At 39.6% G+C, this 21533-nt stretch overlaps 3 protein-coding genes across 4 annotated transcripts in view; 2 read left to right on the top strand and 1 right to left on the bottom strand.

The window, feature by feature from the left end:
• Positions 1 to 984: 984 nt before the first annotated feature.
• On the top strand, positions 985 to 17446 carry LOC101863659 (WD repeat-containing protein 46). Its single transcript, XM_005095217.3, has 14 exons — positions 985 to 1119; positions 5565 to 5642; positions 6413 to 6481; positions 7530 to 7642; positions 7802 to 7942; positions 8437 to 8541; positions 10382 to 10532; positions 11724 to 11859; positions 12245 to 12344; positions 12808 to 12967; positions 13691 to 13844; positions 14619 to 14713; positions 15521 to 15613; positions 17145 to 17446. Exons 1-14 carry the CDS (start codon positions 1084 to 1086, stop codon positions 17373 to 17375), a joined length of 1662 nt encoding a protein of 553 aa, XP_005095274.1. The 5' UTR covers positions 985 to 1083; the 3' UTR covers positions 17376 to 17446.
• A 542-nt stretch (positions 17447 to 17988) lies between these two features.
• The window catches only part of LOC101863255 (vacuolar protein sorting-associated protein 52 homolog), a 31762-nt gene continuing 28217 nt past the window's right edge, over positions 17989 to 21533 (bottom strand). For both annotated transcript variants that reach the window (XM_005095215.3, XM_005095216.3), the window contains 2 exons: positions 21094 to 21212; positions 17989 to 20463 (listed from right to left, as the gene is read on the bottom strand). In XM_005095215.3, coding sequence (XP_005095272.1) covers positions 20317 to 20463; positions 21094 to 21212 — 266 coding nt within the window. In that variant the 3' untranslated portion in view covers positions 17989 to 20316. The remainder of the gene's footprint in view (positions 20464 to 21093; positions 21213 to 21533) is intronic.
• Positions 20432 to 21533, top strand: part of LOC101863011 (40S ribosomal protein S18) — a 37782-nt gene continuing 36680 nt past the window's right edge. The window contains exon 1 of the mRNA XM_013080763.2: positions 20432 to 20436. The gene's annotated coding sequence lies outside the window, so the exon portion shown is untranslated. The remainder of the gene's footprint in view (positions 20437 to 21533) is intronic.

Genomic DNA, 21533 nt, shown 5'->3' with positions numbered 1-21533 from the left:
GAGGGAGAAATAGAGAGAGAGAGAGAAAAGAGAAGGAGAGAGAGAGAGGGGGGGGGAATGGGAGATGCTGGATATAAGAATACAAGATGAAATAAAGCACAAAAGCAAGCACAAAGTGAAAACATGGGTGGCTTATTATGTCCCCAAGATTTATAATCAGACAAAAAATGGAAACGGGCTGTTCACATCAGTTGAGTGAAAGATAACAGATGGACAAAAAGAGAGCTACATCCCACAATGGACAGACATTAACGCCTAGAAAGAAAGAAAGAAAGAAAGAAAGAAAGAAAGAAAGAAAGGAAGAAAGAAAGAAAATACAGCTTGTAATTATGTTGATGAAATGACACTAATTCTTCGAGAATGAATTACGAAGTGCTTTTTCTTTTGCTCATAAACATGCTATAAGTTTGTAATAAAATAAACTAAATGGTCTTTAGACTGCGTGTACAAGTTATACAGTAGATCTCTTCTGGGGCCAATTTCGTACATCTATTTGTGACATGGCTTTCTTCATTCCAAACCATCTCCCTGATTCTAAACACGTTAACTACTAACTGTAGAAACTCAGATTAAGTGTTAATTTATCGATGATAGTACAAGACATTTGACGTTCCATGTATTATTATATATGATCTAGATCTATGCAGTAAAATTGACCGATTAAGTACATGTATTGTATGTATATTGTCGCAATATCCATATATCTATCCATCCATCTTTAGTTATACATATGATATGAGCAAGGATTAATCCCATTTGAAGAGGTCGATACACGTAAGTAAACCCAACTTTGAGTACACCACAAGGACCCTACAACAATAATTATGGACCCTCCCTTGGAGTATATAGTTACTCCAAGGACCCTCCTCACTCTCTTCGTGGCACTGCACGCAGCACGCCCATTGGTACGCCGTAACAATAACAAAAGAAGTAGCTAAATGTGGCCTTACACCGTCACGGAAGGGAAATAACTCCAACGGCAAACTCCACCTGGCTTCGATTGTGTTCTTGAGTGTTGAAGTGAAGGTACACGCTGGATTAGGCGAGTGTACAATTGTGCATCAAAACAAACAAGAAGGCATAATGGCCTCTTCTGACAATGTACAGAAAGGAGGAAAGGTAGGAATTCTTCAAGAATACATTGATTTTAAAAGAATCAAGCCGTCGTCCGTAAAGTTTTAAGTGAAAAATGCCGATTCGTTGCAAAGTGTAGGCCGACGCCTACGGCACGGTGTAATCTCGGTACACGACGTATTGTCTACCGGCACCGGCGTAGTCGTAGTGTAAGTTCTGTGATGATGATCGTCTCGATGGTTATGGATTGATTAATCGTCCACATTCACATAGGCTGATGATCATGATCCGTTTTGCTCATTGTTAGAGTTGGGTTTTTGGTGATCTTGTAGTTCCGTTCGTTAAAGTCCACGATCCATTTGTTTACATCCAGAGAAGAAATCCAGAAGTCTTGAAGACCAAATACTATTTGAATTAGGCTACACAAAGAGCAGGGATGCAACCTAACTGCAAAACATCAAATTAGGATAAAATTCAGGGGGGCAAGCCCCCCTGAAACCCCCCTGCTTGACTTTAACGAACGAAACTACAAAATCGCCGGGGGGTTTTCTGTTATTGTTATATAATAGTAATAGGCAGGCGCTATTTGCAACGAAAGTGGCTATTCTCACCCGCCCGGAAGTTCTCGCAAGATCAACTCCTCCCCTCTTCTCTCTCTCTCTGTCTCTTTCTGAATACTGTCTATCGGTGTGGACGATCAAATTGACCAAAACAAAGTTAAAAAATGATGTTAAAACACAAAAGTAAATTAATTTGGTTGTCTACAAAGATGCTACGGCTATTTAACTTTTCGAATCGAGCCGAACTGCGCGGGTCGCCATTTTGTTTTGCCCGGAAATTCTCGCGCTTCTCTTCTCTCTCTTTCTCTCTCTCTCTCCACTGCCCACAGACAAAATTGTACGCTTTTAGTAGGCTACAGTTGTAATGGAACGTTTGTTCACGGCACAGAATTCTACAATTTTTCTGTTATCACAGTGTAGAATTCTGTGGTTTAGGGTGAATGCAAAATTTGGTGAACGCGCACCGGGTGAGAATAGCCACAAGACTCGCCTGCACTATTCTCACTCTGGGTGAGAATAGAGGTGGCCATTTGCAACGCCGCGTTCTGAATAGCTCCCATGCTATAATTTATATTTGAAACCAAAGTATATTCTGTATATACAGACCCGGTTACCGGGAGCAACGTCACAAAGTATACAGACCCTGTAAGGGAAATCTTTTGTGATATCGGAAAGTTTCAACGCCCAGACCCGGTAGAGAGAGAGAGAGAGAAAGAGAGAGAAAAAGAGTGTGTGTGTGTGTGTGTGAGAGAGAGAGAGAGAGAGAGAGAGAGAGAGGAGGGGGTAGAGAACAGGGGGAAGTGCTAGCAAATATCACATGCCCCAGTCGGCAGGAGGGAACGAGAGAAAGAGTGGAAAAGTAAGTGGGGGAGAAAGAAAGACAGAGACAAACAAAGAGAAAGAGAAGGCAAGCGATACACTGAAAGAGAGAGAGGGGTGGGGGGCAGAAAAAGAGGGGAGAGGTAGAGGCAGGGAGCAAAAAAGGGGAGAGAGAGACAGAGAAATAGAGAGGGTGACTGCTCGATTGAAATTATGACATTGTTCTTTTCTTCAAATTGTCTAAGTATTATTGATTCCTCCAACTCCAAAGGCTGCATATAGTTATAAGTTATTGGCACAGGGTGTGTGAACACTATGAAATTTTATTTGCACAGGGTGTGCGAATACTATGAAATTTTATTCGCACAGGGTGTGCAAATATTATGAAATTATATTCGCACAGGGTGTGTGAATACTATGAAGTTATATTCGCACAGGATGTGTGAATACTATGAAGTTATATTCGTACAGGGTGTTTCAAAAGAAGGATGGAAATCAGCCAACCATTTCCTAAATTTTTCCCCCTCATGGCGCAACGACAAAGATCATAGGGGCTGGATTGAACTTTGGTGGACCCACCATGTTTATATATATATTAATGCACACTAGGCAAATAACGGACTTATACTTATACAGTCATGGGTCCTAATCGACCGCGACGCGAACTAGTTCCCGGCGACGTGAGGCGGAGTGAGTGAGGGCTGCGAGAATACCACGAGAGAGAGAGATAGAGAGAGAGAAGGGGGGACGAGACAAAGTTGTTGATGAACCTTTTATCCGAATCATTGAAGAGATCTAAGTCCGGAATATCTAGGCATCGGATGAGGACGTTTACCGCAGGAACAGACGCAGGGTTCTCACTATTATTAGTATTATATTAGTATTACTTGATCCCATCCGCTGTTTCTTTTTAGGGGGAGGCAGTGGAGGGAGACCAGAAGTGGAGTATTGACCAGCAGGTTCCTGATTTTCTTGATTACATGTCGTAGGCTTATTTTTGCTTCTTTTCTTTTGAGGGGGAGGCAGCGGAGGGAGACCAGAAGTGGAGGATGGACCAGCAGGTTCCCAGTTTTCTGAATTAGTCGTAGTATGCTAATTTTTGGTGGACCGCACATTCAGCACTTACGTTATTCGTTCAAATACACAAGCCTGTGTCATCTCGATTGTTTACCAAGAAAAAGTTGTGTTGCTGTGTAGAGCCGAGCATACGGCAACTTTTGATTCCATAGACCAGCGCAAAATTCATTACGTAGATCCACACGTGTGCAGGCCGCCCATCCGACCCCGACACACGCTAACGAGCCATCTTTAATTGCTTTTGGTGACCTCTTGACAAATAAACATTTATTAGAAGCGCTATAACTTTTCAGGCCGGCCTCAAATTCATAAGATAAAAACTTGGCTCCTGCACAAAACGCCATTTTGCCCGAAGTGATCCCGGTCTCTACCCAGCCTGAGACGAGTCACGAGTGAGGCAGGACAGGAAGCCGGAGTCATGAGTCACAGGAAGTCGGAAGCGATGTTATGCTAGACAAGAATCAGAGTCCGAATAACATTTTTTCATATTCGGACTTGAGTCCGAATAGTCACTTCGTAATTTTTTATCTGACACAAATTTTGACTTTCTTTATATCCATTGCAAATTATTAGTTGATTTAAATTAGATAAGCCTATTGACATTTTTAAACGAACTCTATCACAATAAAAATAGGACCAATGACCTAGTAATAATTGACTTTGTTTTTAAAAACATGGGGGGTTTCAGGGGGGCGTGCCCCACCTGTATTTCACCTCGGCAATTAAGTTTGATATTTTCTTGAAAACATTTGATTTACAAAGGTTTTAGTGGCCTTTTGTGTATTCTGCAGCAAAAATTATGACAGTTTTTAGTTTTTAGCCCCCAAAACAATCTGCGTGTCTGTTTAAAATTACAAATTTATCGTCCTTTCTGTTGTTTCATTAGAATTGGATGTTGAGGGGAGGTGCATCTGGCCTGACCATCAATAATTTATCGAAGTGACTATTTCTCCGAACGTTAGGGAAAATAAAGTTGAACTTTATTTCTTCGAACGGTTTCCGATCTCGAGATTTTTTGGTTATTTGCGAGATTTAGGCGTCATCCTTTCATTCTGCCATTCTGCGAGGACTGGGAAGAAGCATTTTTTGCCTTGAATTCAGTTTCTAGAGCTAGAGATTTTTAAATGTCTGAATATTCAGATACTTCACTTGTGGTTGGGGCAACGTTCCCGGACTATACTTCATTTGAAAATACCTTCGAAAGGTACTGCGAGAAAACAAGACTGATCGACCTTTAGCAGTAACCTATTTTGCATTTAGTCACCCAGCAAAAACTAAAATCCTACATGTAAAAAAAAAATCTCCCCCCCCCCCCCCCCGGCCACACCTTATACACACCCGTAGTCATTTGCACGGCAGGGGGGGTGAGGCGGGGGCGGGTTTCCTGGGGGTATAGAGCAGCACACACACACACACACACACACACACACGCGCTCACTCACTCACACATGCACACTCTCACACACACACTCACACACAAACACACACACACACACAGGCCACTCCATTCGCTTATCATCAACAAATCTCGAGAACGGAAACCGTTTGGAGAAAGAGAGTTGGAGTTTATTTTCCCGAACGTTCTGAAAAATAGAGCCAGCCATAATTTATTTATAGAGGCACCAGCTATCCATGTCTAGGTGCTGTTTTAGCCTCTTTCTCTTGCCTGTGAATTAGTTATTATTTGGTTCTATTTTCATGCACCCTGTATCTGTGGTTTGAGGGGAGGTGCAATTTTTTGTAAAGACCTAATTATTCTTTTGAGCCTACTTAAAAGAAATCATTGTGACCTTATTATTCACCACCATAGTGAAACTCAACATTCAAATAGGCAATAAAACATATATACTGCACAATGTAAAAAGAATTTTGAAGATAATGGTAGGTCTGAATAAGTTTCTTCCAGGTGTGCACGTCTTATTTTTTTATATTACAAGGATGTAAATGCTGTCACTGTTTGAAGAAGGATGATACTTATAGATTTGAAATTTTAACATTTTCAAAATATCAATATAATCATTGTTTTTTCCGCAGGGGAAGGTGAGGTATTTTTTCCCTAAAGAGCCAGACAAAAATGGGGGAGCCAAATTCAGCTTTTCTCGACGGCCAAATGTGAGTATATTTGTTTTCATATCATTAAATTTGTGTTCCTTCGTTTGTTGTCATCCGTGGTATCTACTACCCTATAAAAATGCTGGACTAGTAAGCAGGTCTGTTGTGAAAATTGTATTTTGTTGTTTCTCTTCTTACCTAGCTGCATAGTATTTTCAGATCTGGTAAATATCATTGAATTGTCACGTTCAGTAGGAAAAAATGTAATTTAACTTTTTGCGTTCATTTGTTATTTCTTTTTGAAGAAATACCAATTCAACACTCTCCTCTTCTTTAAAAGGGTACTGCCGACTACTGTCAAAGTCTACTATAGTGTAATTTGTAGGATGTGAATAGTGGTGTTAGATGTGTATTTTGTTTGTGGTGAGGCCAAAAGTAGGATCTGCAATTTTAGTTTTGGATAAAATAGGACCATTCCCATTATGCTATCGTTTGTGACATGTGTGATACTGAAGGTATTATTTTTCTCTTCAATGAAATTATGCTTTTCCTCACATTTTTTGTAGTCTGATATTGTACTCTGCTTCCTTTCCCCTGTGATTTGTGAACAGTCATAAAAAGAGATACTGCATGATGTACACGAACCTGCAACACTGTTGATGGTTCATGTTGACAAGTTTTCTGCTGTCTTTGCTTAATTTTTCTCGAAGTAAAGATTTGTCAAGATGTTTTGATTTTGATAATTCAGCATGATGATTAGCCCCCTAAGGAAATTAAAATCATCACCCTCTGTTTTATACCCTCGTTTAATGTTGTTCTCAAATTGGCAGGAAAGAATAGAGGAGCAGGCGGTCCCGAAGCACAAGCTGAAGAAATGGCAGAAGGGAGAAAAGGCTGAGGTGAGTTAACGGGAGGAGCTACCCTTGAGGACCATTTTGTATGTTTGTTGCCCGAGATCAAATCTAAGTACACATATAAGTTAGACATAGTAAAATCTCTTGATCCACAATTTTATTTTTGCATTGCTACAGCGGTTGCTCTGGAAACAGCCGCCATCTTGGAAATAAACTATGAATTTCAAATACCTAAGGCTTTCTTATTTACTGACCAAATTTGACCAAATCTGGTGAGAGTATACCTGAACCAGACCCTATCAGACTAACAGCAAGTTTTTTTTCAAAAAGTGCAAAAGAAAAAAAAAGAGAATTTTCCCAAGTATAAAAAAACTTTTTCTAAATTTAGGTTGCGCAATCGCTTGCCAATGGAAAAGTATTAATTTTTTCGCAAATATCTCTCTGTTACATTGATGGCATCTGTGTTTCCTGACAGTTTCATGTCAAAAGGATGAAAACTAAGGGAGGAGGAGGGAAAAATCTGAAAAAAAATTAAATTTTGCGAAAACCAACAATAATGGTATAAATTCACTATATTAATCCATCCTCATGTTTTTAAAGGCAATTTACCTGGAGAATAAAGTCTTTCTCAATTGTTTCCATGCTATTTTTAGACGAAAAACTAGTTGATCTTCAAAAATCAGCCAAGATAAAATGTGCATAGCCTGACCCAAACTCTGCAAAATCAAGGGTCGCTCCTCCCCTTAAGTGGTGCAGAATACTGCTGCTCTTCTTAATGTTAGCTGCTTTTTACATAGTCTGTAATAGTTGTTGTCTTTTGTGATAGCTGGAATGTTAAATTAAGTTTAATGACTGTCAGTGTGTTCTGATCTTTTGGTTGTGTTAGTGAAATAACTACAAGTATTCCTTTTGAAAAAGTCATTTTGTTATCATTAACCTTGTAGGGATGTTCTGTGTATTTTGTTCCTTTTCGATCTGGATCCATGCTACAGCTGGCTATGGTTTTCTTTTCAGAGTTATACTACAAACTAATTGAATGCATTCTATTTTCTGCTATCTCTTTTTTATCTAGCTTTTTTTTTTTGTTCCCCAGGGCTATGCTAAGACAAAATTCCACACTCAAAAGATTCAAGCCCAGGAGGAAGTGTTTGAGACAGTTGCTGAGAAATCAGCGAGGAGTGAGCTGCTGTGCACTGAGGAAGCGGGGTTGGTGCTCGATGTTTTGTGTTTTCCTTTTAGTTTGGTCATTACCCATGTGTTAATCAGAGGTTGGGTTCCTTTTTTTTTTTCATTAGACTTCTTACATTATTTTTGGGGTTGAACTGTGTTGGTATTTCATACTGGTTTTTTCCCCCTTTATTTCAGAGAATTGGAGGGTGAGAACACATTTCAGATCAGTCAGCATGAGATCAAGGCATCGGCTGACGAAGCTACACAACAGAAAATATTTGACCTGCGTTTAGATCAATTTGGCCCCTACAGAATGGATTACACACGGAATGGAAGGTAGGCTGTGGTTCTAGAAATGTAATGGAATGGGAGGTGGTTGGGGTGAGTAGTTTCACTGTAAAAATAGCCAACAATCCTTTGTGCCTGGCAATCTACCACTTGTGCTGCACACAGATGTGACTTGGAACTCTGTGCAGTGTTTTGTTAATGCTGATGTAGTACGGATTCATACATTTTGGAACATTCACTCATGGGCAACTGCCTTTAAAACAACAACATTAATATTTTTCCTTTAAAATTCTCATGCACGTGCCAATCGTACATGCTCCAATGCTTGTAAACACCTCCCGACCCCCCCACATGCATACTCGCATTGACCCACAAAGATAGATTGAGGGAAGCAGAAAAACCCAAGTATTAGTACTGTAAGAAATGGAAATGATATACATCACTGTTATTTTGTGTTCAAATCTTATAGAAATAATCTTGGGATGATGTTTGTTACATATTGGTTGTCTGGTGGTGATGTTTGATCTTTTAACTCTCCCCAGGCACCTCCTACTGGGCGGGGCCAAAGGTCATGTCGCAGCCTTTGACTGGCAGAGCAAAAAACTTCACTGTGAAATCAACGTGATGGAGACTGTCAATGACGTCAAGTAAGTCGCAATTGGTTGGAATTAAGAAATTAAGAGCTTAATAATGATAATGAGGGTGACTATTATATGTTAGGGATCAAAGAGCTTGATAGTATTACAATTTGTTGTTGTGTTTATTAAAAGTTTATTGAAAGCATTGTTTTGAACCTTGAGCAGTTGACCAGTTCTGCCTCAAGATAAGCCAATGCAAGATGATACTGCCTGTCTCATGCTTCTAAAGAACCTAGGTTTTACAGCCTGGGTCAATAAGCATGGAGGCTACAAATGTCACTTTGGTTGTCTAGCAGTTAGTATTCTGGGCTTGGGGTCTAGAGATTGTGCATACTATTTCTACAAGCCTAGGGTTCAAATAGGGTTCTTCATCCTTGGGATAACAATGGACACATTTTATAATAATAATAAAAATAATAATTGCATTATATAGTGCATATTCATGCTCTACAGCGTGCTTTTAGGGCTTTGCAACTATTATTATAATTTTATTGCTTTCTATATTTTTTAGCGAATGCATTGCCAGGCCAGGCTCACTGCGTGACCATTTTTGTCATATAAATTTTTATACACTTGCATATTATGCATAATATTATGTTTTATGTAAACGTATGTCCATTAATTTTTAAGGTGTGATTAAAAAAAAAAAATGTAATGAACAGTAAAGCGCATTGAGCATTTGTTCGATAATGGAAATGCGCAGCATAAATGCTATTTATTATTATTACTACCCCAGCAGACCCTAGAACACTCAAAAACATTTTTGGCTTTCTGGGAAGCGTACAGTTTTATCTTCACTCTGTCCAGTGGGGAACTGGTATCTGCAAGGAAATGGATGTGGTTTAGGTTGCCAACTTAATCGCGAGGAAGCTCATTTATATACTAAGGACCAAGCAACTGGATCATATTACAATTTGTTGTTGTGTTCCTTAAAAGTGTATTGAAAGCATTGTTTTGAACCTTGAGCAGTTGACCAGTTCTGCCTCAAGATAAGCCAATGCAAGATGAAACTGCCTGTGTCATGCTTCTAAAGAACCTAGGTTTTACAGCCTGGGTCAATAAGCATGGAGGCTACAAATGTCACTTTTGTGGTCTAGCAGTCAATCTTGGATTCTAAAGGTCATAGGTCTTATTTCTTTGAAATTAAAGTTCGAATTTATTGTCATTGGGGATAACACTTTGCTACCTCAGAATTACAAAGTTTAATCTGACAGTTTGGGCCATTTTGAGTTACAAAGACCATGAGGTTAGAAAGCAAATTCTCTATCAAAATCGTAAGAATATTTAGTCGTTGTCAACATATTCAAAGAGTTGCATTAAAAAAAGCGTGGTGAAACTTAATTTGACGTCATATTTCTGAAAACTAGGATTGGGCTGATAGAGCGTTATAATTCTGAGGTTGCAACTTGACACAATTTATCTTCACGCTTTTCAATTGGGAAATGGGGGTGGTCTAGGTTGCCAACTTGGCACAGACAGGGACTTGTTCCAGTAAACCATCTGTTGTCATGAGCTCTACTGGTTGTCATTGAAACTGGGACAAACTCTGTCTTGAGGGGGCTGTCCACACACTGAAGGATTGAAAGAAAGTCTGGTTGAGAGGGGTTGGCGGGTGCTCTGGTGTGGTTTGCTTCTTCTTTCCTATCAAGCGTCTATCTTCCTTATTGCTCCTTCTTCTCTACGTTTGTTACTCTCTTGTAACACCTCCATAATCATCGGCACTTATATGACCTAGTTGTGTTGCTGGTGCAGTAAAACTCTATTTAAAACAAAAAGCCATAACAAACCTGTTTTTCTCTTGTTCAGCTAAGACTCTGAGCCAAATGCCAAATGTTCTGTTCCCCCACAGATGGCTACACCAGGAAACCATGTTTGCCGTGGCCCAGAAAAAATGGACCTACTGCTACGATAACCAGGGGATAGAACTCCACTGTCTCAAGCATCTGGACTCTGTGTTACGCTTGGAGTTTTTGCCCTACCACTTTCTTCTGTGTTCTTCTGTAAGTAGAGAATTTTGTTTTTTGTCCCCTTTTCTCCTTTCTCTTCTTGCTTTATCTGGCATGTCACTCCTATATTTTATGATCTTTATGTTTTGCAGTATTGTAGGTTGGCCATTAGCTGAGTTGGTATCATTCTAGGCTATGCTTAGGATGATCTTTGTTCGAATCCCCAATGAATTTGAATTTTTGGGGTTTTTTTCAAGGCTGTTCGATCATTTGGATCAGTTCCATTAGAGATGGACATTGTATTCAGCGATCACATCTCTGATATGAATACGCAGTATTGAAAGGAGTGTTTACACATGATATGATTAACAATTGCTGGTACTGTGATGATTAAAGACAAGTCAATGGCTTGAGATATTGGCTCAGTTTGGTACCAAAGGGAAACTACTTCAGTGCTGTACTCTCATCCCTGTTGTCTTGATGGTGGGAAAGTAGAGTGCCTTTCCTGCAGGTTTTGGGGTGTAGCTGGTGGAGTTTGCTAATGGGAGGACGTGGCTGTTTGAAAGCCTTGCTTGTCCCTTTTATCTTACGACACTTTGTTGTGAATATATGCAGGGTTCCTGCGGCCTTTTTGAATTCAAGGTGTCCTGGAAAACTCCTTGAATTTGCATTCAAGGAAAAATCTTCTTGAAAACTGTTTGAATTTCGCCGGATCGGACATGAACAAAAATTTTTGTCGGACAATCAAAACTACTATTCCATTTCGAAAAGGTGTAGTAGGCCTATCGGAAATAGACTTTTGGAGTGCGAGTGCACCATCAAAAGTGGCATTAATTTCTTGACCAAATCTGCTTGAATTTTATAAATTTCTCCTTGAAATCTCCTTGAATTTGGTGGGGAGTTCATGGCAGGAACCCTGTATATGCCAATAGTTTCACCAGTCATTTCTCATTGTTGTCACTTTTTGACAAGAACATTAGCCATGTCACATAATTATAATATGGTCACGCTGTCGTTTTTTTTGTTGTAATTTAGCCATGTCTTGTAAAAAACAATAATCCTGCCTCATTTTAGTAATACGGCAAAGCTGTTTTGGAAGTCCTTCCTTGTCGTTGTACTATCATAGTTTTCGTAACATGTTGGCTGGGGAAGTCATTCTTCATTGTTGTTTAGTAAGACTAGCCAAAATAAGTAATTTTATAAACCCAAGTTTAAAACTCATGATTGCTGTGTTGTCTTGTTCAGAGTGCCAAAGGATATCTGTCCTACCTGGACGTGTCCATTGGCAAGGAAATCTCGGGGATCGCTACCAAACAAGGTCGTCTGGACATCATGACGGTCAACCCTCAGTCTGCTATTGTCCATCTTGGTCACGCCAATGGTTTGTACATTTTGAAAAACGAATATGGATATTAATTGAGTTTCAGGTCCTGTCTTATTTCAGACATGATAAAGTAATTGTTGATATCCATCTAACTTGATAGGACGCGATAAACTATGAGGGGTGGGGGGTTTACTGTACTTTCCATGGCTTGTTCATTAATGAAACAAATTTTTGTGGATTAAAAGCTCTTAAAAAGTGTGTGTGCTTGTAATGTAAAAATAAATTGAGTCCTAATAAAGGGTAATGAAATTTTCCAGTTCCATTTGACACTGTAAAAATCAGAGTGAAGAAGGATTATAGGCTCCTTGACTTGGCCAGAATTGTTCCAGATCTAGCACATCAGTTCTGTGTTGTCAACTTTGAGAACTGTTTGATGTTTCAGGCACTGTGACCATGTGGACGCCCAACATGAAGGAGCCGGCCGGGAAAATGCTGTGTCATGCCAGCGTGCTCCGTGATGTGGCTGTTGATGCTACAGGACGGTGAGTGGAATGTCTCACAGTATGGGGATGGGATGTTGTTGGATGTATGAGTGATATGGGTTTTACACGCCTTTCAACACTGCAAGGTGGTTTAAGATGCAGTAATAGGTGCTTGTGCTGAGTAATGGTCAAAGTCTAAGAGGAAATAGCAAGTGTTTCAGACCTTAAGTTAAAGGATGAAATGCAAAGGTTTTCTTTTTTCTCACCCTTCAAATATTTAGATGAGTGGTTAAGGTTCAACAGGTAGATAGCTTCATGCCTCAGGCTAGAAAGATAAAATTCAAGACCTGTGTCTTGTCTTCTTCACTTTTAAGATGTGGCCGCAGCCTTACCAACTGCTTACCTTGTGCTTAAGAATGGATTATGGTAGTACTCACATGTTATTGCTAAGCTGCTTGTTATTTCTGTGATGTCCCCTCTGACCTCCCATGCCCCCTTCCCTTCCCGTCCTGTCTGTGCACAGGTTCATGGCCACCACAAGCATGGACAGACGTCTGAAGGTGTTTGACCTGCGCATGTACCGAGAGCTGAGTCGCTACCAGTACAATAGGAAACAGTGCCCGGGCCTGCTGGACTTCAGTCAGAAGGGTCTCCTGGCCGTCAGTCGGGATAACGTAGTGGAGGTAAAGGCTTGCTATTGTGTACTTTAACAATTAACTCATCGTCGTCTGCCTCTTTTATTCTGATATAGGCCAGTGGAGGTCAGGACTTTCTATTATGTCCTCTATTAACTCATCATCATCATTCGCCTCTTTCATCCTGGTATTGGGTATAGGCCACTAAGAAGAACTTTCCACCTGTCTCTGTTCTGGATGATCTTCTCCACCTCCAGCTAGCTGTGTCCCATATGTCTGAGAGCTGCCTCCAGGTGTGGCTTCCGGAAGGATCTTGGTCTTCCTCTCTTCCTCCTCCCTTTGGGAATTCCATCTTTGGGTTTGTCTTGTCAGATTTTGAGCTGGCTTCCTAAGTGTGTGTCCAATCCATCACCATCTTTTTTTCTTTTTTTTTTGGTTGTTGTTTGGCTGGCACTGATTAACTAAGTACTCAATACAAACTAGGCCTTTTTAGTTATTTTGTCTTGTGACCAGCCATGGAGGTTTTCCTTGCTGTAAGTTGTACTGTTCTGCATTTTCTCCCAAAAGGATACATATTGTTATGAATTTGATTTCCCTTTCCACTCCCACCATTTTTCCCCAATATTGAAAAATTAATTTATCCCTAAAGGAAACATCAATTTGTTTCCATTTGCTACAAAAAAAAGTAATTTTGTTAGCCACCGAGTCTTCAATTCAAATAGCAGCATGTCTCTCATACTTTTTTCTTGGTTTTTCCCATTGTGCCCTCAGTTGTACCGAGACATGGCCACACTGTCGGAGCGGCCGGAGAAGCCGTACCTCTACCACCGGTGCGAGAGACTCATCACAGACGTGGCCTTCTGCCCCTACGAGGACGTGCTGGGCTTGGGCCATAGCTGGGGTTTCTCCAGCATTGTTGTGCCAGGTATGGGCAGAGATATAACCTTTTTTTTAAAAATGTAGGTGTTTTTGTGCCTCCATGGACACAATTTAGATCATTTAGGATGTTGGCGTCCGATCCTGCCTTCAAGGGCCAACTGTGGCTGAGATAGAAGAAGCATCCTGGCAGAAAGACCGAGATTTTGGATAAAACATTTCTCCCCAGGAATCAAACTCAGGTCTCCTATGTGCGACAGCGAAGCACCTTACCACTACACCACAGACGCTGGTCTTAGATAGAACTAGTGGGCTTTGTGAGTCAGCTTGTGTTGTGGAAAGTGAAGACACACATAAACACAATTTCGTCATGATGTTAATGCACACGAAGGCTCAAAATAATCCACCTGTAGTTGCAGGCGTGGATAGTTCCTTATTTTTTCAAGACAAATTATTGCTCTGTGTTGCATAAACCCTGGTAACTTGTTATCTAGACAAGATGGAGATGTCACATGAAATATCGAATACTTAAAAATGTCAGGAGATTGGCAACAAGTGTTGTTATCAGTAATGATTTTGAGAATGATGAGAAGGGTGTACTTGTGCCATCACATGTATTTAAAAAAAATGTAGGTGTTTTTACTCCCCCATTGACACAGTTTAGATCATTTAGGAGGTGGGCTCCCAACCCTGCCTTTAGGACCAAACCGGGATGAATACAGTATTTGTGCAGAGAGGGAGATATGTAGACTTATGTGTTGTACATTTTCCTGTGTGTCTGTTTCATGTGTGGGAATGTAACTCTGATTTGTCTCTCTTCCAGGTGCCGGAGAGGCCAACTATGATGCCCTGGAGGCTAACCCATTCCAGTCCAAGGCTCAGAGGAAACAGACAGAAGTCCGCATGTTGCTGGATAAGGTATGTATTGATCATTGATGATGAACAGACAAACAAACTCATATTCGCGGATAAATACTCAACATACATTCATGTAGAAACACACAACACATATTGATGAACAAACACGCTGCAGTTGTGAATGAACATGCATCACACATTCATCAGCAAACACTGTACAATGTACACGCTTTTAAAGACAACACACTGGATACCTTCATGGACAAACCCACAAAATATAATGAAGAATGAACACTCAACGCAGAGTCGTGCATAAATATTATATACAAATACACTGTGTTACCAACTAAAACACAAGCAAACATTTGTTTCCTGTAATGATTTATTCCATTCAATAATTTAAAACCACTGGGTATTGACTTTTGGAAAAAATATAGAATGCTCACTACTCTTGCATGGTAAGTCATTAATTGCACCAGGGTACTTTTTGTCCAGATAGCTTTGATTGGACATTGGTGGGTCACATGATCACTCTAGACAAGACTTGATAAATCTTTGCTTGTAGTGATCTATGTTGCCAACAGTCTATTTAGAAATTCATCAGTGATGGCTATTGTATTGTAACACCACCTAAATCTGTTTAGTTTGAGTAAAGAGAAGCACGTCCACACAGCAAAAGCAATTTGTGTAAGGAAAAACAAGATATACAGACAGGAAATACAAGTCGGACCTACCAGTGATACCCTCCAACCACCTGCCTTGAATCTCAGAATACTGTAAACCATGTCTGTTTGACAAAAAACTGGGATTGGACATTTTTGTCTGTCATAACATACTTTCAACTTCTGTGTTTGTCTCATGTCCCAGGTCCATCCTGAGATGATCACACTGGACAGTGAAATTGGAAAAGTGGACTTACAAACAGCAAAAGAACTTCAAGAGGAGAGGAACAAGAAGAAGGTAAGCCTCCCGTGGTAACAGAGTGTCTTAGTGAAGGAGATATATATGGGCTTCACATCATGTTGACTTGTTATAAACCAGTGAATATATAGACCTGCATGTTTGCCGACAATCGTCTGAAATCCGACAATCGCGACCCGACCCGCGAGCCGGCCGATGCTATCGCTAGGCCCACCTGTATCAGTCAATGTGCGTAGTGTGAGGCCTGGCCGACTGCTAGCATCCCCTTTTTCTCCCGTCGGCTTTGTCGGCACTTTCGTTTCGTGCCGACGTCGGCGTTTCTGACATAATTATCGGAACCTGAGTAGAAATGCGAATACAAAAAAGGACGACAACCTAAATTATCTACTTTCAATTTCGTGCACGAGGGGCATTTTGAATTTCATTTGTTGACTAATTCAATTGTTCAGATCGTGTGGATTCATTCAAGTCCGACTCACTTGTTCTAATAGAATCTAGATCTATATAGATCATTATAGAGACCTCAATGGAGGATTCAAATTCCAATTCTATTGTGTCAAACTCTATCATAGGTTGTGCTGTAATATTAATGTTGGTAAAAAGCATTTCATCAGGTGCGTGAATTATTTATTTATTCAGAATTTAGACTCAGCTGAGTACCTCTGTTCGGAATCGGATGCGGATTTCTAGTTCAAGACCTATTCCTATTCATTTGTTGTACAAGATCTAGATCTAGATTTATTTAGATTACTAGATCTATATGGAGGATTCATATTCCAATTCTATTGTGTTATTGTATCAAACCCAATAATTGGCAATTATAGCAATTTAGATGTAGAATCTAGGCCTTATTTTGCTCCTTGTTTGTTTTGGAGTGTGGTTTTTAAATTTAAAAAAATTTTTCATTTTGGACTTGTGCTGGCCTTTTTACATGAGGCCCGTTGCAGGTTTTTTTGGGGGTAGGCCTAGGGTTAGGGTTAGGTCTCTTCTTTATTGTGTTTGTTGGGGTGGTCGCTCGTTACTCGGAAGTCCTTCCTTATGACACCCACAAAAGCTCTTTATGGGGGGGGGGGGGTTGCGCAAAATTTTCAGACAATCTGGTTGAGGCTCACATGCAGGTCTAAATATATAAACTAATGAAAGAGAGATGTCGCGTGTACTTATATCAGTGAAGGAGAGGTGCTTTTGGCATAAGTGCTCAACCTTAGGTGACATTTTTGAGTTTTCTTCCATTGATTTCTTGTTACAAGCTATTAGAGGCTGGCCAGTGCCACATATTGACTGCTCTCTACTCTATTCCCTGAACATTTTTTTAAAATTTGAGTGCAGAGTACATTTACAAATAATGTCCAATTAGTGCAGGGAAAAAAAGTAAAAACAAGGTAAACAGAGGAAGAGAAAAGAAGTAGGATCCAAGAGTTGTGCTCGTCAACCATCAGCCAGGTATTTCCACCAATCTCAATCATCTTGCCTGGCATCACACAGGGAATCTGCTTTCAACTCAAATTCTAAATTGCCAACTGATGATAGAAATGATCCTGACTAAATCATTCACTGTTTATTTCTACAGTACCTGAAGCCAGACAAAATTGACTTCACGCCGCGCCACAAGATGAAGGGAGGCAGCAAGGCATCCAAGGTGCAGAAGCGTCTGAAGGGTGTTCAGGAGGAGAACATGAGGGCTAAGGTCAGGGAGATTGTTCGAGCCAAGCAGGCGGAGGGCAAGTTTGATGCCCAGAACGCAAAGAGGAAAGGAGAGAAGGCATCCGCTCTAGACAGATTCAAGAAGAAGATTGTTTAAAGTGAAATGTTTTGGGTTGGGTTGGGTCAAGAATTGATATAAATGCAATAATAAACTATTATCATGTCTAATGTACTCGTGATGGTTTTTATTTCTTCAGCAGTTTAGTTATTAGTAATAGTATTTTCTTTCTGTATTGGTAACTGGTAAGTTTAAAACAACTGATCAGCTCCTGTGAAGGTGACATTCTTCAGCTAGACTGGTTGCTTTGCTTCTTATGATGGTTGTGGACTGAGTTATTGTGTCGCCAGCACTGCTGTCATTTTTTTTAAAGTACAGTATTTATGCAGTTTTTACCATTTTGCAGGAGAGCCAAAAAACTGAATGTTGTTACCAAGAAAACAACTCTTGCTTTAAAGATAATAAGGAAGTCATTATCAAAAGTGTATTCTAAAAATATTGATTTGGGATTTTGCAAAGAGTATTTTTTCTTGATAAGAATATTCAGTTTTTTAGGTTCCCATGTAAAACTACAAAGAAAACCCCAACCCTCCAAAAACTTTTAAAAATGACGACAGAGCACAATCCATCTGGCTGCAGATTAATTGAATGACGTAAGACAGATATGTAAACACACAAACATTTCAAAGGTAATGAAGTTAACGAGGCAATGTATTAATAATTTTATATTTTATTTGAAAACATATATATTCTCACATCAGCACAGATTTACACTTCCATAGCATATACCTCTTTGTGTGACTGGCAAACACTTCAAATCTTGAGTTAGCAGAAGAGAAGATTCACCGTACACATAATATATACAAATCAAATTTAAAAAACTTTGGTGGCAAATTCCCCTATGTTTCACAAACCATCTACATCAACCTGGGACGTCGCAAACACAAAACCCATCATATCACAATGTTGAGGAATGAATACACTTGGTCATCACCAACACGTTGGACTGAGAAAGTTATCACAAACATTCGGTCGCAGAATGTCTTTACAAACACACAGCAAGTTTTATCTCTCAACAGAAACCTTTGACTTTCAAACAACATCGTACTCTTGATAGAATCATATATATATACATATTGCACATGGAAAACAAAAAGCAAGTAGTAGGAGATTTCTGAGCTTTCTTCCACAGCATTTGCACGTGACAGATACACTGAAAAAAAAACCAACAATCATTTATAAGCATTCACGCAATCATCTCATACATGTTCACAGTGTTGCAACATTACCGAGCCCTGCCACCACAGTAGAGAGAGAATCTGTATATCATATTATTTTTATTATATATAAATAGGTATCCACAAGATACTTTCATTCGGCACATCCCCCCCACTTCATGTATATGTCGCATTCAAGTATTTCTTGACTGTAAATTGTAAAAGCATTCAACATACTTCGAGAGCAGTTTCAATGCAGCATTCTGTTGGTTCTATAAGACACATGGTTGTGTTTGGAGAGGTCTTTGAGCAACTCACCATCCCACACCCACCCACAGATGGAAACGGGGTGTAAAACTCACTTGTGATGAGAGAGGGGATCGCGACAGAAAGGCAAACATTTCTTCATACAAAAATTTCAGCTCAAGAGAAACCATTAAAAAAAAAATCAAGTAAAAGTAGAAAACACTGAGAATCACTGGCGCTGTTCATAAAGTGAGGGTCCTGACTGTTTTCCTATCATGGCTTTCATTGTTTGCTGGACCCATTACTCTTGCTGCAGATATGGGAAGCCATTTTGGTATTATGTGTAGTTCTATTTGAAGGGACTAGATCTAGATCTATTGTAGTTCCGACAGAGGTAAGGTTTCTGTGACTGAACATTCTTGACTGTTGCTCACAAAATTCGCCATGCCAGGCTCTAAATTTCAAGATGCATTGACTAAAGATCCATTGTATAATTAATTAAAGAATGGATCCAAAGAAGTCATCGTGAGGATAATGCTTATAGCTCCTAATGTAAAAAAAAACCCATCTACATAAAGTCAATGGGAAGGTCAGTACTAACTTCTCATGTACATGAGAAAAACCACCAAACTCTTGATTGTGCAAAATCTCAAAGTGACCTGTCATCAATTTTGAATTTCGACTTTAAGCCTAAAATCACCACCACCTCTGACACTAGTAATACATGTAGTAGTAGCACTTCCAACTCTACAAATTCAATGGGTAATTTTTTGTTGAAATTTGACTCTTTAGATTCTGAAATCTAGTGGTCTGTGAGAATGGCCTGAAAAAAATAATTCTGCCAGATCAAACCAAGACATTGATTTATTTTTGAAACAGATGTCCTGAAGGATTTGTTCAAAGCAGATATTTTGACAGCATAATGCATGAACATTCAAAAACTGATGACGGACTAAAAGCCCTAAACAAAAATAAAGGCACTCTCCCCTTCCAAAGTTAGCCATGGACGGGCCAGAATAATACCTGGAGACAAAGAGATGTAAGATTTTTCTCCAACTGTGAGCCATCACAGACCAAGAATTCGGTCCTACGTTACATTCCTTTCATGCACCAACATGGGCCCGATGTACTACACTATTCTCAAAACACCAGAAGCAAAATGTTTAAAGCCCCAAAAGTTTTTGTCAGGCAGTGCTGCCTGATCAAGTAGGCCAGAGCTATATAAACAAGCCCACAAATCACAACTGTCATGAAAAAAAAAGGGTTACTTCCCTACCTAGCTTTTCAGGATGATTAATTAGAAACCATAAAGTTTCTCATTGCTCTTACTACACTGACAATAAATATACAGTGGAGTCTGCTTCAACTGAAAACTGTGGGACCACTGCATTTTCTTTGGTTTAGCTGTGTTTTCATTTAGAAAAGTTGTTCAAGAAGAAAAAAGAGAAATAAAATTGAGGGATTTTTCTTTCTTTTGAAAATTTGTTTTACTGTTGTTTTGGGGTTAAAAGTGTTTAGTTCATGTGGACTTGACTGTACGTCAGAACTTAAAACAAGACAGACAAGCAATCGACGGCTCAGAAAGTCGGCTTGTACTTCTTCACTTCCACCATCACATGGTGGATGTTGATGAGCTCATGCTTGATCTGCAGATTCCGGAACACCGGCTGAGACAGAATCTTCTGGAAGCGGTGGTAGTACTGGATCAGCAGGGTCAAGGCCCCCTGAAAACAATAAAAATACAACAAGGATAAGTCACGATGACATGTAACACACCAGCTCCACTTTGTTATAATAATGACTAAAGAGGGAACAAATGCTTTAATACTAATAATACGTCATCAGGTCTGTATTTTCTATACAAAAAATAACGATCTTTTCTTTAAGGAAATCCGCATTACAGTGGCAGAAGCCCAATTTTATTTTTCTTTACCAGAATAAAAACAACAGCGATAAGTAAAATGAGTAGCCTCCATATAGGCAAGGTAAGTAGTTAATTTTGTACACTATGCCATTCCTCAGTACATCAGGTATAATATATCTTTGTTGTTCAGTTCTCAATAAAAGAAATTTGATTTCTAGGGAAAGAAATAATCCAGGAATAGTAATAATGTAAGTAAAGGGAAGCACAGCACACCAACTCATATCACAATGGTACTTTTGTGTTGCAGAAAAGGCAAGACAAACAGACAGGAAAAAACTGAGGGCAAAAAGAAGAAGAAAACACACAAGAAAAACATGCTATTATGCTATTTCATCCCCCCATCTCCCCCCCGCCTAAAAAAAACCCCAACCCCCTTCCAACACAGCAAGACTTTCTCAAACAACACCAAAGTCTCAAAGGTAAAGTGTACCTGTAAAATCTGAGTGCCGTTCTTGAAGTTTGTGAAGGCCCTCATGACCTCCTGGTTGATACTCTCTAGCGCCCGCTTCCAGTCTGAGTTGAATCCACGCACGATCTGCTGCACTCGCTCTGTGGACAGAGACACAGGGAGAAATATAAACTCACATCATCAGCTCCAGTTTGTTATCATAAATTACATCAAATGACCATAGAGGGAACAAATACTTTTAAACACCATCAGCCAGGTCTGTATTTTTTGTACAATGATTTTTTTCCTAGAAAATCCACATTATATAGGCCAACTTTTATTTTTCTTTACCATATTAAAAACAACAAAGACAAGAAAAATGAAAATATTACAATAGATCTTAACGAGTCTTAGTCTAAATTCATCAATAAAACAAAAATTGAATAAGTTGAGATACCAGGCCTCTTCTCATACTCACACAA

The sequence above is a fragment of the Aplysia californica genome, unplaced genomic scaffold (assembly GCF_000002075.1).
Source record: "Aplysia californica isolate F4 #8 unplaced genomic scaffold, AplCal3.0 scaffold00098, whole genome shotgun sequence".
NCBI classification, from domain to species: domain Eukaryota; kingdom Metazoa; phylum Mollusca; class Gastropoda; order Aplysiida; family Aplysiidae; genus Aplysia; species Aplysia californica.
The sequence above is the reverse complement of the archived record's forward strand: the minus strand, read 5'-3'. Positions and strand labels throughout refer to the sequence as shown.

What these genes read in the sequence shown, in the direction of transcription:
- LOC101863659 (XM_005095217.3), top strand. Translation starts at nt 1,084, where the DNA reads ATGGCCTCTTCTGACAATGTACAGAAAGGAGGAAAG. An exon ending in GATTACACACGGAATGGAAG is followed by an intron (nt 7,943 to 8,436) that starts GTAGGCTGTGGT and finishes AACTCTCCCCAG; the next exon opens with GCACCTCCTACTGGGCGGGG. An exon ending in CCATCTTGGTCACGCCAATG is followed by an intron (nt 11,860 to 12,244) that starts GTTTGTACATTT and finishes TTGATGTTTCAG; the next exon opens with GCACTGTGACCATGTGGACG.